The sequence below is a fragment of the Oryctolagus cuniculus genome, chromosome 13, assembly GCF_964237555.1.
Source record: "Oryctolagus cuniculus chromosome 13, mOryCun1.1, whole genome shotgun sequence".
In the NCBI taxonomy this organism is placed as follows: domain Eukaryota; kingdom Metazoa; phylum Chordata; class Mammalia; order Lagomorpha; family Leporidae; genus Oryctolagus; species Oryctolagus cuniculus.
Genome location: NC_091444.1, coordinates 13,702,451 through 13,719,869, shown reverse-complemented (window position 1 = coordinate 13,719,869; position 17,419 = coordinate 13,702,451). Strand labels below are relative to the sequence as shown.

General features: G+C 42.4%; 1 protein-coding gene across 6 annotated transcripts in view; it reads right to left on the bottom strand.

Moving 5' to 3' along the window:
• CRB1 (crumbs cell polarity complex component 1) overlaps positions 1 to 17,419 on the bottom strand; it is a 231,195-nt gene that overhangs the window by 43,051 nt on the left and 170,725 nt on the right. For all 6 annotated transcript variants that reach the window (XM_051820434.2, XM_070055059.1, XM_051820435.2 and 3 more), the window contains 3 exons: positions 10,985 to 11,532; positions 8,726 to 8,891; positions 1,247 to 2,153 (listed from right to left, as the gene is read on the bottom strand). In XM_051820434.2, the coding sequence (XP_051676394.2) occupies positions 1,247 to 2,153; positions 8,726 to 8,891; positions 10,985 to 11,532 (1,621 nt within the window). The remainder of the gene's footprint in view (positions 1 to 1,246; positions 2,154 to 8,725; positions 8,892 to 10,984; positions 11,533 to 17,419) is intronic.

Below are 17,419 nucleotides of genomic sequence, written 5' to 3'. Positions count from 1 at the left end.
TGCACGGTAAGATATGCATCATAAGTCTTCAGGAAATGTGAAGGGAATTGAATTTTGTCCTGCTGTGTGTGCTGTAGCTAAAACGGAGAAAGGAGACTATATGATGGTGAATCTCTTCTCACCAGAACTAATCAATTCTATTTTAAAGAGATATCATAAGGACTTTCAAAAGAGCCGAAAATGTCAACCAGCTTTGAAAGAGGTCAATTAGCAATGCAAATATGAAGCTTTATATACATCTTAGCTTCAATAAATAATTTCTGAATCTCATTAGTAGGTACTTTTGAGAAGTTCAGTCTTTGAGAACTTGACTTTGATGAAGTAGGCAGAAAAACATTCTGGTGAACTAGCTACTAGGGCATACACGCTTATTTTACTTATCCAAAGTCACTGTGGAATACTGATTTTCATCCTGAATTTCTCTTACTTTTAAACAGGCCAGTTATGTTGGCAAAGGAGTCCTTTACCTCAGAGGAAGTAACATCTGTACAACTTTGTAAGTTGTAGGAAATGATACTAATGCAAATGAATTTTGCGTACAATTCCATTGTCACATTCTGGAAAAGATTTTAAACACTGATTTGTTTACTTGATAGTAAATCAAATAGTTCTGCATTTCCTATTCTTGTCTTTACACACAAACACACATGCATACACATACACATGTCCACACACACATACATACACACATACACACATATCCTTTAGATTGTCTTTTAAACAATTATATCCTTATATCTTACTATGCCCCTCATTAATTAATGATAAAATCATCCAAACATGTTCATCTTATATTTGTCTGAGAGTCTAATTTCACCTTTTGAACACTGTACTTTAATGTGGTCTTTTCAGGATCTGACAATATTTACCTGCCTGAAATAACCCAGAGGGCTATTTTAGCAGTGGAACTCATATCTTCCCTAACAATACTAAAATCCAGCCTTTGGATTTATTGTCAACATATTTGTTTCCCGAGGCCTTAAGGCTGTCAAACTTGGGCGCTCTTGCTCCTAAGATATATTCTAACAAACACGACTAAGAAAACATCTTGCCTGACGTCTGATTGAAACCCTGGCATTCTTACCCTAGTACATCCCAGTAAGAGAGGTTCTATCTTTGCAAGACCAGTGTTAGCCCTCTTCAGCACAGTACTTTTGTTTACCTAGAGGGAAGAACTTTCCTATGTGATGAGGAGAATGGAGGGCATAGCTTCAAAGACCGAAGTTCAAAGGGACTTTATACTCACCTGCAAAATTTTCCTGTAAAATTTTCTGAACACTGGCAAGAATAGCCATCAGTCTCACTAATGCAGGTGGCTCCATTTGCACACTGATGGCCCTGGCAGTTGTCTATATGCACTTCACAGTTCACACCGGTATATCCAGGCTCACACCTGCAGTGGTAGGCTGCCAGCTGGTCAGAGCAGTTGCCATGGATACAGGGACTGGAAAAACATTCGTCAACGTTGAGTTCACAGTGTGTCCCTGACCATCCCAAGGGACAGTAGCAGTGATAAGAGTAATAGACGTCTTCACAGTTTCCTCCATGCAAACAGGGGTTGGGGTTGCAGGCATTTAACTGCAAACAGCCTGTAGCCACTGGATTTCTGGAGATTTTGAGAAACTGCTCCTTCTGAGGTTTAGGAGGGAAACCTTGGCCATTTTCAAAGTAAGAGAGATAAATGCCTCCAATTTCAATTGTACTTAGGCACCCTTGCATGCCCTTCATGCTGTCAATAGCTGGGCCACCCACACGGATGTCTGTATTATCCTTCAAAAAGTTGAGGTTTCCAGTGGCAATTGAACTGGTTGCAAAAGGTGCTTGGTTGTCCACTTCCATGTGCCACCTGGAGGCCTGGGCCAGTGGGTTTGCCATAGAAAGGGTCACTTGGTGCCATGTGCCATCGTTCACAGGCTGCACACTTGTCAGACTCAGCAGATCAATACTGTTGCCACTCTGTAACTGAAAGAATAATCTAGACTCTTGGATACTAACATTAAGAAATTCAGGCTCTTTTTCTGCATGCAATATTTGTACATTTGCATCTCTTGTCCTAAAACCAAATGTGATATTGGTGAGTTCTCTGGAAATGTTCCCGTTGCTTTTGAATAGTATTTCACCACTTTGTTCACTAAAAACAGCATTTGCAATACCTAGGAAGAAAGAAATGTTAATGAACAAATTTGTTATATTGAGAATGTTTGCTTAATTACTTCCACTAATAATAATGATGTTGTGTTAATGACACGAGGCATTGATTGTTTGATGTAAGCTAGGACCCTGCTAGCTGCTTTTATATTATTTCTAACCCAACACTCTTGATCATAGGTGTTATTATTATTATTGTTATCCTCATTTTATGAAGAAGGAATTGAGACTTATGGTGTTAAGTAATTTGCCCATGGTCATGTAATTGATAAATAATATAGCCAAAGTGTCAAACCTAGATGATCTGATACTAAAATCCCGACCATATAGACCATATACTTTTCCCATTGAAATACTAATGCACAACAATTTTTAGTTTGAATTTCCTCCCACAAAAAACCACTGATTACCTACTTTACACATAAAGAGATTGAGCAGAAAAAAAAATTACAAATCCAGCTATGGTGACACAGCATGGCAGCAGTGGAGTCTGGCTTCTGATTAAGCTGTCCTGTTGGCATTTAAAATCAGCATTCCAAATGACTGATCATTCTTCTGGCAAACTCCAATTATGCACCAAGCTACCGGCTCTGTTCCCATATCCAGGTAGTTTCAGGGAGTTGGGGTAAAAATACACAAACACATTAATCGCTTTCATTTTATGCACACGTATTACATGTGAGCCCAGCATTTTGGGGCAATCTTACGGCATTTCTCTGCAAAAAGGGTTTTTCACACTCCACAAGATCATTAACTCAGTACTATCTCTTAAGACAACTAATCTTGCCTCAGTGCGCGACCATGCACAACACCATCACGAGGAAACAGGAAAAATAAGAATGGTCTCAGCTCTCAGCAAATCTGTCCCTGCAGTGTCAGGATCCACTCCACTTCCATCCTGATCTGATGGATGTACTGTCCTTACTTTCATTCAAGGTCAACCCTTTCAGCTCAGCACTGGTTCCTGTTCATTTTCACCTCTTTAAGCCATTGTTCCTATGTTCATCCCTTTTCTGTCCTGCACGACCCCCCTTCCCCTTTGGTTTGTCTCATCGGTACAACAATGTGCTTAATTGTCCCCATCCTAAAAAGTGAAAATATACACAAGTCCCAAAATCACTGCCCTCCCACCTGGCTGCTTTCTTATTTCTCTGTTCTCATTACCAGCAAAACTTTTCATCATCGTTTTATTTTCTTATAGTCTCCATTTTCTTATCTCCAATTTTCTCTTTAACACAGGCCATTCAGGCTTTTGTCCCAGTCACTTCACTGAAACCCATCTCAAGGTCACAATAACCTGGGTGTTGTTCAATCCAGTGGTCAATTTTGTTCTCATTTTGTTCCATTTTTCAATAGCAATTGACCTTATAAAACTGTAATTCCTTATTTGTCGGCTACTGCACCCAACCACCATCAGCTATCATGTTGGCTAATTATTTCTTGGTGTCCTTATTTCTATGACTCTGCAGATCCATAGCACAACCTCTCCTAAGCCCAAGAGACCTCCATTAGTCTTCATCATGTAAAGAAATAAATCTTGATTCCAAATACCACCCACAAGAGTCCATTGCTCTGATTCCTGGCTAACTGCCCAACTTCAGTTTCTACACATCTTCTTCCTTTACATGCCACTGCCAGAGAAGTTGCTTGCCATGCCTTGAAGACACCAGACTTGCTCCCAACCCAGGCCTTTTACACTTGCTGTGACTTAGGCCTGCATTATTCTGCCCCCAGATCTTTCCGTACCTGACCCGACCTTGATGTTGATACCTGTCCACGTGCTACATCCTCTAAGAAGTTCTCCTCTGCCTCCCCAGGTTAAAACACCTTCTTCCCTGCATCCGCTCTCCAGCCCATCCTCTCTTTTATTTCCTTCATGGCTCATATTATCATATGAAATTATGTGAGAATTATTTATTTGTGGGCAGGCCCCTTAACTATCTTTCAGCTTGGAACACGAACTTGGTGAGACTCCAGGATCTTCTCTGTTTAGGTTTGCCTCAAAGCACTATGCCTGGAATATTGTATGGCATACAGTAAGTGCTCAGGAAAATTATGAAATGAATAGTCTACAAAAGTAACTTCCATCCTTTATTTTGGAGAGTGAGATAATGATTAGAAACCACAGCAAGAGGAAAACATATCATCCAAGTGTTTTTATTCAAGTGTATTGGTTGATGGGATTAAAATTTCACTTGATTTGGAATGGAAAATTAAGGAGAAATTGGAGTTTAGAGAATGAAATAACAGCAAGTGTCTCATTATATGCTTTTTTTAAATTTTTTTTTTTGAAGGTAGAGTGGACAGTGAGAGAGAGAGACAGAGAGAAAGGTCTTCCTTTGCCGTTGGTTCACCCTCCAATGGCCGCCACGGCTGGCGCACCATGCTGATCCGATGGCAGGAGCCAGGTACTTATCCTGGTCTCCCATGAGGTGCAGGGCCCAAGTACTTGGGCCATCCTCCACTGCACTCCCTGGCCACAGCAGAGAGCTGGCCTGGAAGAGGGGCAACCGGGACAGAATCCGGCGCCCCGACTGGGACTAGAACCCGGTGTGCCGGCGCTGCAAGGCGGAGGATTAGTCTAGTGAGCCGCGGCGCTGGCCCATTATATGCTTTTAAGTCAATACTAAAATGACAACTGCCCTTGGCTGTCCAACACTGGAAGGAAAAATACTGGCTAAATTGCTTCAGAGACCCGTTTTACTACCACTGCTGAGAGCCTGAGCTCCCTTCTAGAGATCCGAGTACAAACCACACACACAACCACATTTATACTCTGTCTTTTCTTCAGGGAGCTTTTTTTTTTTTTTTTTTAATAAGGAAATACACTTTATTTTTTTATTTTTTATTTTTTTAATTTTTTTGACAGGCAGAGTGGACAGTGAGAGAGAGAGACAGAGAGAAAGGTCTTCCTTTGCTGTTGGTTCACCCTCCAATGGCCACCGTGGCCGGCGCACTGCGGCTGGCGCACCACGCTGATCCGATGGCAGGAGCCAGGAGCCAGGTGCCTCTCCTGGTCTCCCATGGGGTGCAGGGCCCAAGCACTTGGGCCATCCTCCACTGCACTCCCTGGCCTGGAAGAGGGGCAACCGGGACAGAATCCGGTGCCCCAACCAGGACTAGAACCCGGTATGCCGGCGCCGCTAGGCAGAGGATTAGCCTAGTGAGCCACGGCGCCGGCCTCTTCAGGGAGCTTTGATGTAATAAACACGCTGGTCTCTCGAGTGAGGTGTCAGTGTGTAAGTCATGCTTTAAACCATGGTAGGACACGGAGAGGAATGACTGAGGTCCTCACGGGGGACGCAGGATGAAGGACGAGCCTGACCTTTGAGAGTGTGCAGCTGGGTCAACTCTGGTCTCAATATACTTCATTTGAAAAGGAAATACAACAGTGTTGTAAGACCACATAAAATTAAAGTTATGCAAAACGGCAAAAGTAGATTCTGGGGTTCACATCTGTCAATTAAGAAACTGATTTACAATTCTTACTGTGGATCTCCAATTCGTTTTTTTTTCTTTTCACTAAGATAAGTCAGGCTTTCAAAAGAATGCTACTAGGACTCTTCTGGATGCCAGGGCCAGGCTCTTTCTGCAGCAGCACTGTGATAGCAGTAGACATTCACTCTGCTTCTTTTTGACCTGTGTGTGTCCAGAGCCCACAGTACTTTCTGTGTAGACTGAAGAGAGGTGTACAGCAGGGCTGTTGTTCTAGGGCTGCTCTGTGTTTAGAAATCCTACTCTTGGGGCTGGTGCTGTGACATAGTAGGTTAAGCCCCTGCTTGTGGTGCCAGCATCCCATATGGGCCCTGGTTCAAGTCCTGGCTGCTCCTTTTCCAATCCAGCCCACTGGTGTGGCCTGGGAAAGCACTGGAAGATGGCTTAAGTGCTTGGGCCCCTGTACCCATGTGGGAGACCAGGAAGAAGCTCTTGGTTTCAGATCACCATTGCAGCCATTTGGGTAGTGAACCAGTGGGTGGAAGACCTCTCTTTCTGTCTCTCCCTCTCTATGTTTGTTACTCTGTCTCTCAAATAAATAAATAAATAAATTATTTTTAAAAAAGGAAAGAAACCCTACTCTTTTTTCCCTGTGAAAATGTACAAAATGGTTTGAACCTCTCTGTGGAATGCACCTGGAACTAACAACTTTGGTATTTCTATCAAAAGATTAACAATAAAATTAATAATTACTAAATTATTTTAAGTAAGTAGTTCAGAGACATAATGTTGGGAAGATCGTGATTAAATTCCTGTGCCATATTAGAAACTAGATTACATTCCTTATGCCAAGTAATCATGTATTGTATGTACGCATAGCTCACATTTCTTAAATATGAGATATAAATGTCCACAAAGTCTTCTAGAAAATTTCCCCAAGGTGCTGGTGCAGTGGCCCGGTAACTTGATCCTCCGCCTGCAGTGCCAGCATCCTCCTATATGGGCGCCGGTTCGAGTCCCTGCTGCACCACTTCCAATCCAGCTCTCTGCTGTGGCCTGGGAAGGTAGTAGAAGATGGCCCAAGTACTTGGGCCCTGCACCTACGTGGAATACCAGGAAGAAGCACCTGGCTCCTGGCTTCGGATCAGCACAGCTCCGGCCATTGCAGCCATTTGGCGAGTGAACCAATGGAAGGAAGACCTTTCTCTCTGTCTCTCCCACTCACTGTCTGTAACTCTGTCATATAAATAAATAAAATCTTTAAAAAAAAGAAAATTTCCCCAAGTATATAAACAGTGCAATGTACTCAATATAGGACTCTTTAATGTTTTTTTAAAATATAGAAGTATAAGAGTAAATATATTTTTCTCTTTCCTCAGTCAATTTGGGACCCAGAGTAAATAAGATGTTACTACTGATATCAAGTCATTCTATCCTCCAATTCCATTCCATTATATATATATATATATTTTTTTTTGATAGGCAGAGTGGACAGTGAGAGAGAGAGACAGAGTGAAAGGTCTTCCTTTGGCGTTGATTCACCCTCCAATGGCTGCCGCGGCCGGAGCGCTGTGGCCAGCGCACCACGCTGATCCGATGGCAGAAGCCAGGTACTTATCCTGGTCTCCCATGAGGTGCAGGGCCCAAGTACTTGGGCCATCCTCCACTGCACTCCCTGGCCACAGCAGAGAGCTGGCCTGGAAGAGGAGCAACTGGGATAGAATCTGGCGCCCCAACTGGGACTAGAACCTAGTGTGCCAGCTCTGCAAGGCGGAGGATTAGCCTAGTGAGCCATGGCACGGCCCATTCCATTATTTTAGTGCAGTGTTTCCTAATGCAATTTACGCACTTTTGCAGATTTTGTACTTCATATCTAGAGCAGTTAAGTGAAAATATTCAGTACATTCAAAGGCAAGTAATAATGAACTTATTCCCTTAACAAATATTTACTCACACCTTACCCACTTTGTATAGTATTCCAAGGGTTAAATGCAATGTGAGAAACCACATAGAAACTCTCTTTGCCTTGAGAAACTCACATTCTAGTGAGAAAATTGATGACAAACATACACACATACGACTGGAACAAAATACCAAGGAATGGCAAGGGATGTTGAGAAAAATGAAGCCAGAGGCGAGGGCATGTGGGTAGAAACCTGAGTAGATGAAGAAGACCACCCTGAAGCTCTGGGTGAAGGCACAGGGGTGTGGGTGTTGTGCTGCAGCCTCACCCGTCCCGGTGAGAATGGGGTCGGACACAGGAGGCATTTTGAGGACAGCTCCGCAGAGGGTTCTATTTTCCTCACTGTGTGGGATGGCAGCTCTGGGGATGGAGGTGAGGGAAATCAAGGCAAACAAATTTTTTTTCTTTTCTTTTTCTTTTCTTTTTTCTTTTTTTCTTTTCTTTTTTTTTTTTTTTGGTGAGGAAACTTAGTAGCATGTTTACATGTGGATGGAAAAATTGGTGGTGCTGGAGAAAAAATTAGGGGCAAAGTCTTTGAGTAAAGGAAGAGTTCAGAATTCAGTGCTGACCTAAGGAGCTGCCAATAGACGGGACAGAGGACGCTGGGAAGCAGGAGAGAGGACAGACCATGCGAGCAGTGTGGTTAGGGCAGGGCTCTGCGCGCCAACTACAGGATTCCCGTGGGATTTGGAAGGAAGTTGGATTTGGGAAGTTGTGTCCTGTGGGAGTGAAGATGGGCAGGAGAACCGTTCACAACGAGGGACACACTCAGCAACCCCCAGCCGAGGGCCGGCTGTGCCGCACTCTTCACACACAAGGTCACAGGAAGACCTCGGGGAAACCTGCCGAGATGGCCATTTCACAGGGAGGGGAGCTCCAGATGATGAGGACAGTGGCTCATCCATGCTTTCCTTGGAAATCAGTGTTACGTGATCACGGGTCTGGGTTGTGCATAGCTATGACATCTGCTTCCCATCCAGACACCCAGAGGCAGGAGGAGACAATAGGCCAGTGCTGTTTATTCCTCTGCAAATACTGGGCCTATGTCACTGCTCACGTGTGAGTGACAACCGCCAGTCTCATGAGCAGGCCTTGTCTGTATGCTCTTTCTGAGTTTCCTCTGGGAACAGCCGAATGCCCCATTTCACTGGGAGAGTGGTAGGTGTACACTCTACTTACACTCAAATCCCTGAGATACCACCTGGCACTGGGCTGCAGGAGCACACGGGCTGAGTAGGCACCAGTGCACCTGCTCGCAGGCCTTGCCAGTTGTGTGTGCCGGACAGGAGCAAGAGAAGTCATCCCACAGTGGGTAGCAGATGCCTCCATTGTGACAGGGCTTGGACTGAATGGAAAGAAAATCAAAAGTATAAGAACATCCCGGCACTTTGATATGAAGAGGTGACATCACATTCTCTGTTATTTTTAGGTGCTGATTTCCCTAAATCTTTACATTTTATCATTTCAATATCCATTTTTAATTGAACAGAAGAAAACCACCTACTACCAATGTCAACTCCTTTCTAGGAAATCAGGATGGAGGGGGGAGAGGGTAAATGAGAGACAGAGAGTGGGGAGGATGAGCCAGATAGAAAATACAAAAAATTCATCTGTAACACAAGGATTTGTGAAGAATGACAATGTTATCTGTAATTTACAAATGCCTCGGCAATTTTACACGTACTAATCAATCTTTTGGGGTAGAGATCACTACTCCAGTTTCCACAGGTGAGGGAGCAGAGGCCCTCTACTTGTCCAATATCCCATCAAGAAATGAAATGCAGAAGGTGGGTACCCGATCCTTTGCACTGGTCCTTGATGGCCCACCCAAAAGTTACTCTGCTTCTGCATCAGACAGATCACTAGTATTTGAGTCCTCACATGGCCACTCACAAAAATATTCAAAATAAAAGTATTTAAGAGGACACTTCTTAGAGCCCAAACTTTATTTATCCCATATCTACCACTAATAGTGATTTAGTTTATAGAATCTTTCTAAACCTTGGTCTTTTACATCTGTAAATAATGTCAATAAGAACAGTAATAATGTCTGCCTTATACAATAGCCCTTCAACAGAAATGAATGGAATAATCCATGGAAAACAGAGCCTGGGGCAGTGGAAGTATTCTTATAGCAATGTTGTAATGATTCATTTGTATTTATTTATTTAATTTGAAAGGCATGGTTACAGAGAGAGGTAGAGACAGAGAGAGAGGTCTTCCATCTGCTGGTTCACTCCCCAAATGTCTACAATGGCTGGAGCTAAGCTGATCTGAGACCAGGGACCAGGAGATTCTTCCAGTTTTTCCACATGGGTGGAGGGGCCCATGCACTTGGGCCATCTGTTTTCCCAGGTGCATTAGCAGGGAGCTGGATCAGAAGTGGATTAGAAGTGGAACCAGTGCCCATATGGGATGCTGTCACTGCAGGCCTGGGCTTTAACCTGCTGTGCCACCACACCTGCCTCCATTTTTATGTATTTAAAACCAAGTCTAGTATATTGCAAGAACCGAAGCTCAAAAAATGTTTAACCTAAAATGTTTACTTCCTTCCTTTGAAAGGTCATGTGGAATTTATGGCACACAAAATATGTCAAGTAAAACATGGGCTCTGAGAAGTTATATTTCAGAGGATTTGAACTCCAACTACTGCAAGAAGTTATTGCCCAGATTTTTTTTCCTGTTGACTTAATAAAAGTTTATAACAACAGTAGCTGGTCATCTTAGATGAAGCTAAAGGTATCCTACAAGAAGAGTTAATTCAGTTAAACCTCAGGGATGCCATTAGGAGTTTAGGAGTTACAGGTTGTTCAAGATGCCATTGGGATACCTTCATCCCACATCAGAGTGCCTGGGGCTGAGTCTTCTCTCTGATTCCAATTCCAATTTCCAGCTAATATGCATCCTAGGAGGCAGCAGGTGATGGCCTAAATACTTCGGATCCTGATACCCATGAAGGAGACCCAGACTGAGTTTGGGCTCCTGGCTTATCCTGGTCCAGCCCCTGCTGTTGCTGACATTTAGGGAGTGATCCAGCGGACTGGCAATCTCTCTGTGTCTGTCTCAGTCCCTCCATATGACTCTCTCTTTGGCTCTTTGCCTTTCAATAAATAAATAAGTAAATAGACAAGTAAATAAATAAATTTAAAAGCTTAGAAGCTAATATATTATTATTGCTAAGTAATTTAATTGTAGGGCTAGAAGTCTGCAGCTAGAGTTCTTTGGGGTTGGCTAAATCAACCCTGATGCCATAAAATCAAGGTCACATTATTAGGCATCGAGGTGTATCCCCCAGCTTTGCTGTGAAAATAGAGATGAAACATTATTCTATTACTGGTGGGTCAGTTACATTGTCTTCAGAATTACTTTCATGAGTCATGAGTTTAGTGAAATAAGTTTCGTCTTACAGCACACTGTAGTTGGTATGAATAATCCTACCTTGCAGATGTTGTCTCCACTACATCCTTGGGTCACGTTGACAAGAACTGGGTTGCGGGAAGTATTGTTCGTTGAATTTGGGAAGAATTCCAGATTTTGGTGGTTTAATCGTATGTCTTGGATGCATCCTTTGAAGAACCCACCACTAACTTCAGTCTCTTGTCTGCTAGGCAGGCCGCCAACGTAGATCACATCCCCTCGTTGGATTTTCCATGTAGGAGTAGAAATAAATGCGAGGTTTTGTGAAGACTGATAGAGTTCAATTTTATTTGGCTGGATTTTCAAAGATATAAGATGGACATTTCCATCACTAAGAACAAATTTTACTACTAATTTGGGAGAGTTTGGGGTCAGCATTGCTAGTCTGCCATGTTCCAGCCAGACACGGATATATTGATAAGTGCTGTTTTCCAAAGCTAGAATCAAGCCTGATGGTCGATGAGTTCGGATAAACATAGAGATGCTGAAGTTCTCTCCGGGACTCTCATCAAGATTAAAGACAGCATATCCAGTTGAGTCATCCTGGCCGAATCTGCCTGCTACATACTCTTCAGAGTCCAGGTCGAAGATGAGAAACAAAAGAAAAAACATCTTATGACTCAAAAGTAAGAAGGAATGGGAGATGAACATCTGTTCACTTGTATAAATACATACATGGGACAGGGTTATTCCATGGAATAACAGTTTGGACTCATTTTCTGAACATCCGAGTTTGTTTTATCCCCCAAGTGATATCATTTCAGTTTGTAGTTAATAGTTGAGGCCCGTTGATCACAAAGGAGAAAAAGATGGGTTCAGACGGTAGAACAACAGGCATACCTACACTCCAAATTGGGGGAAGACATATTTGGGCAAGAGCAACATATTACAGATATGACATCTATCAACAGACCATTCAAGCAATCATTATCCTTGCTCTTTGGAGGCATGCTGAAGCAAACAGGTCTTTAAACCAAATTATTTTTAGGAAAGGACAGAAATCAAGAATTAGATTGGCAAAACCACTTTGTGTATGACACTTCACATAATGAGAGGCAAGCAGTGGAACAAAGAAGCTGCCTCCTTCTATTGCAATGGTTGGGAGTAGAGAGGCATAAGAGACAAAGGAGTAGTAGGGAGCAAAGCTGAGTAATGAGCCCACCCAGTGTTTTCTGTCCTTAGAGGAGTTAGGACTACACTGATGTGGCCATACTATTGACATGTGCCTCACCTCAACAGAACTCTTGCGATGTGTAACAGGGCAATGTGACATTTTAAAACATTGAGGATATATAAGAGCAAAAATTCCTATCTGCCTAAAACTTACCTCCTAGTTGGAGGAGACACATCAGATACAGACAAGGAAGGAAATTATATAATATGTCAGGAGGTGAGAATTCATTAGTATAAAGTAAATCAGGTAGAGGAAGGGAACAGGGGGATTTGGGAGCAGGACTAGAATTGTGAGTTTTTTATTTTTAAAATAATAATTAGTGAAGAACCCTGAAAAGGTGACATTGGAGCAAAAATCCAATGAAAGTGGGCACATTATTATAGTAATTCAAGAGGGAAATAATGATAGCTTGGATCATAGGTATCATGGAGTCAGTGAGCAGGAAAAGGCTTTTCAAAAATGTATGTATTTTAATTTTAATTATGTATTTATTTAAGAGGCAGAGAGAGTGCGCAAGTGAGCTCCCATCTGCTGGTTCACTCATACTAATGTGCAATGGCACCCCTCCTCTAAAAAAAAGGCACCCAGATGGCTAGAAACTCAACCCAGGACTCCTATGTGAGTGGCAGGAACTCAATTATTTAAGCCATTACCACTACTTCCCAAGATCTTCATTAACAGGGAGCTGGGATCAGGAGCTAGAGCCGTGATTGAACCCAGGCACTCTAACATGGGTTGCAGACATCTTAACTGGTATCTTAAACTTTAGGCTGAATGATGCCCCTCAAAACATTTGATGGTAGAACGAATACAATTCTCTGGTACAAGTTCATCTCAGAGGTTTTTGACCCAAGCAGTTAAATGTCTGAATTCTTGTTTGCAGAGATGGGAAGAACACTGGAGATTATTTTGAGAAGTACAGGTCCAAACTAAATTGGGATGCCCTATTAGTGACCCAGGTGGAACTGACTAGTAGTCAGTTGACACAGAGGTTCAGGAAACATGTTCTGTGTTAGCCGTAATTGTGGGGAGCAATCCGGACTAGACTAAGTTACTCGAATTAAGACTTATTCTATGCATCTGCTCTCCCACAATATGGCGCTGGGAGAGAAGTAAACAGCTTCCGCACAGCTGCCTCCAGTTCAACCAATTAACTGTAGGACTTGCTCCTGATTGGAGAGCAGCGTACTCGGCGTGTGGGCAGCCGAGTTGGGATTGGCAGAGAAGGACTATAAAGGAGGAGAGAAACGGCATGCACCGGGAACATCTATGGGGAACATCTAGCTGAGGGAACACCTGTGCAGCCCCCGAGAAGAGCCGGCCGGCGGTGTGCCGCTCCCCTGCGGAAGTGGGGAATGTGGCTAGGGGGAACTGCCCTTCCACGGAGGTGGAAGGGATAGTAGCTAACCCGGGAAGAACCAGCAGCAAACCCGGGGAGGGCCGAGCAGACGAAAGAACAGCGCAGGGTCCTGTGTTGCTCCTCCACGAAGAGGGGGAGCGACAGTAATAATTTGTCATTGTAGATAAACTAAGTAATGCCATAAGACTTTATGAGGTTGCTGTGAGAGTGAATATTTGGACAGAAAACAAGAGGTCCAAAACCTGAGTCTTAAGACACTGGAGAAATGGAACATCAATGATGACCTTGGCAACAGCAATGTCCAGATGATATTTCTGTCCTCACATTTTTACATCCCAGGCTCAACCAGAAAAAGGATGATATTACAGCATGTTTGAATGTCATCACATAGTCCAGTTAAGGCTTGGGCAGACGTAAGACATATTTTAGTTGAGCTGAATTATGGTGAAACTTGCTGAAGCAGCTATCTGCGTTTGAAGGCCTCCTGAATAAAAGGCGACATTTTCAGATCTCACACTTGCTTTCCTACAGGAACACTGCGTTTTGAATCTGCATTTGGAGACCACCTGCTCCAGGCAACTGCAGGTAGCTTTCAAAGCATACTGTTAGATAAAATAACCCTTTGAAGGGGTTAACATCTCTGAATGTACGGCAGCACTCTCGTGTGAGATAAAATGCTTCATAAGAAAATCGGGCTCTTGAAGTTGGTGAGGTTTGAGGATTTGCACTGAATCACTCAACCTCAGGGGTGGTAGGGGACTGCAGGTCACCCCAAGACGCCTGCAGCCTCACTTTGTGGATCCAGATTAAAAGACAGAATGCAGGGCTGTTCTGTATTTTTTTCTCAGAAGCTTGACTCTCCAGCAGTCCTATTCTTCAGAAATCACACACAGTCAGAGTGTACGATTTGTGACATGATTTTAAAAACACCTGAAGCCACACATGACAAGGTTGTGGACATGGAAGGTATGGCTCCATATGTGTTGTGTCATGAAGAGGGACAGCATATACTGGTGAGAAATAATTCTGACCAGCTTTAATTATTGATGGGTTTCTACAAGATGAAATTTAGTAAGAATGAACAAAAGGTGCTTAGATCTAAATATGTCTTCATAGGTTTACGGTGAGAGAAACAGGGCTTTGGCATGAGTGACAATGACTCAAAGTGAGGCAGTCGTGAAATGAGGCTACCAAAAGAGAAGACCATTATGTAGAATGAGGGAGTTTAGGGTTCTGTGCAGCTGAGTCTTCAAGTACATTCAGGCACCACCACATTTTAGAAGGAATGTGGATTAGCACGTTTATTCCAACACAAGCAGGCAGTTGATGAAGTATCTGAAACTATGTCTTAGGGTACACCTTGGAATATGCAGCTTGGATGGTTCCAGACACTTTTCTTAAATATTTAAATATTTTCAAGAGGAAGACAGTCTAACTTTTTTTTTTAATTTGTGTGTCTTCAATAATTACAAAATGGTCCATGAATAAAATTCAGGGACAGATCATAGCTAAATATAAGGAGAAAGCATCTGTGAGATTTTTATTAAGACAAGTGAAATTCTCCATTCCTGGTGGTTAAACTGGAGTTTGGGACAATGGTGCAAAAAAGTTAGTCATGGAATGAAGTGCCTTCTATCCTAAAGAAATGTAATTCTAAAATGCTAAAATTCTCAAAGACGGAGCACAGGCCTGAAGAGCAGACATATCTAAATGGGTTTTATGAATCAAATGCTGTCCAAGGGACAAGGGGTACATGATGCATTTATTCTGGACAATTATCTTGGAAACTCTATAATCCAAGCAAGCTACGGATAAAAGATAGTGCTGAGATAACCTTATAGACAGACTGGGAATTGAACTTAGGGAAATCTTTCTCAGAACTCTCCTCATTGAGAGATTATATAAATTTTTTTAAAAAGATCACTTTGGAAATCTCTGTGTCTTTTGTGTTTAGCCAACCAAGGAAATCCTGTGCCTAGTCTGCTTGTTTATTGCAATGTGTATCATGATTGTGGAACACTGAGCAAAACCACAAATTGGGTGAAGCTTGCCTTTTTTTTTCAGTGCATTGCTGCTCTTTTGAATATACATGTGCAATGACAGAAAGACTCCCTGTTCTCATGACTGCTTCTTAGCATTTTTTTTGTAGTAGGAATAAACTCCACAGAAAAATTTCTCATAGATAACCACACATACAGAGTATTCTAATTTTTGGCTAGGAGGTGACATGAAAAATATAATTTTTCCTTAAAAATATACAGAGAATTTTTGAGGGAAAAAAAAAGATCTTACAGAACTCCCTCCCTCTAAAGTAATCATTTGAAGCCAAACATTTTCTTGTGGATTAAGCAATTCCACGTAGCATGGGGTATAAGGAAATGGGGATGTAGTGGGTAACCAATTCAGCAACTTGGTTTAAAAAAAGTTAATTATTTTCCCAAGTTGGATAAAAAATAAAGCAAGCCAGAAGCCACTGGATTGAATCCCCTCAGTCTATTTGCTAGGACAGTCAGCATCTCCATGGTCAGTACTAACCTCATGGGTCACTGCATCTGGAAGCCGGTCAAAATGAATCCGCATCTGTTTGTTATTTTGTATATGTAGTAAAAATATTGCCTTAGGTCAATTAAATTTTTCTTCAAAAAAAGTGAACATTGCCTCAGCATAATTTCCCCTTTTCTCCCTTAAAAAAATCACTAACCAACTTGCCACTCCACTTAAAATATTACATGGAGCTACGAGATGCCATACCTCATTGTCAAACAGGGCCACGATTTGTAATGAATGCTGTCGTGGGGGGAAACCCGTGAATAGTTTCTAATAATTCTTAGCCATCTGAACATGGCCCAGGGCTTGGCTAAGACTGGTTTTAATTTTACTTCATATAAAACAGGGAAGACTATTTACCAGATGTTGTCCTATTTCAGCTTACTCTGAAATCTTGGAATAAATTACAGCTCAACTTCAAAGCAGTCTGTAACAATTACCTCACAGATTTTTTTAGTGCATGATAATAATAATTAAAAGAAACAGGTATGCATTGCTCACTATCAACAGCAATCTTTGAAATGTTGTTGAAAATTAAGGATTTTGAAGTACATTGCACACTGTGATTAGGTAGAGAAATTAGGTAACTTGTTTATGGCATCTACCAAGTGTTACTGTTGTTATCTTTCTTTCTTTCCTTTCTCCCTTCCTTCCTCTCTCCCTCCCTTGCTTCCCTCCTTCATGCCTTTCTCCCTCCCTCCCCTCCCTTCTTCCTTCTTTTCCTTCTTTCCCCTTCTCCCTCTCTAACTCCTTCCCCTCCCTCCCCTCATCCTTTTTTTTCTTAAAACACCTAAGAAGGGGGACGGCACTGTGGTGTAGCAGGTAAAGCGGCCGCCTGCAGTGCTGGCATCCATATGGGTGCCAGTTCGAGAGCTGGCTGCTCCACTTCCCATCCAGCTCTCTGCTATGGCCTGAGAAAGCAAGAGAAGATGGCCTAAGTCCTTGGGACCCGTGTGGGAGACCTGGAGGAAGCTCCTGGCTCCTAGCTTCCAATTAGTGCAGCTCCAGCCATTGTGGCCAACTGGGGAGTGAACCAGTGGATGGAAGACCTCTCTCTCTCTCTCTCTGCCTCTCCTTCTCTCTCTAGGTAACTCTGATTTTCAAATAAATAAATATTTAAAAGAAAGAAAAAACCTACGAAGAATATCCGTTTTCTCCAATGCAATTCCAAAAAAGATAGTGTGAATAAGATAAGATTTATAAATGCACTAAACTTAAGCATGATTTTGGAGCAAGTATGAATTACATACTTGAAAAAGTGGAAGGAAGTGAATATTTACTGAGAAACTACTGTGCACAAGATACTATGCCAGTACATAGCATTGACAAGCTTCAAATTCATTTGGTTAGGAGCTACGTGCTTATTTAGCTCTCT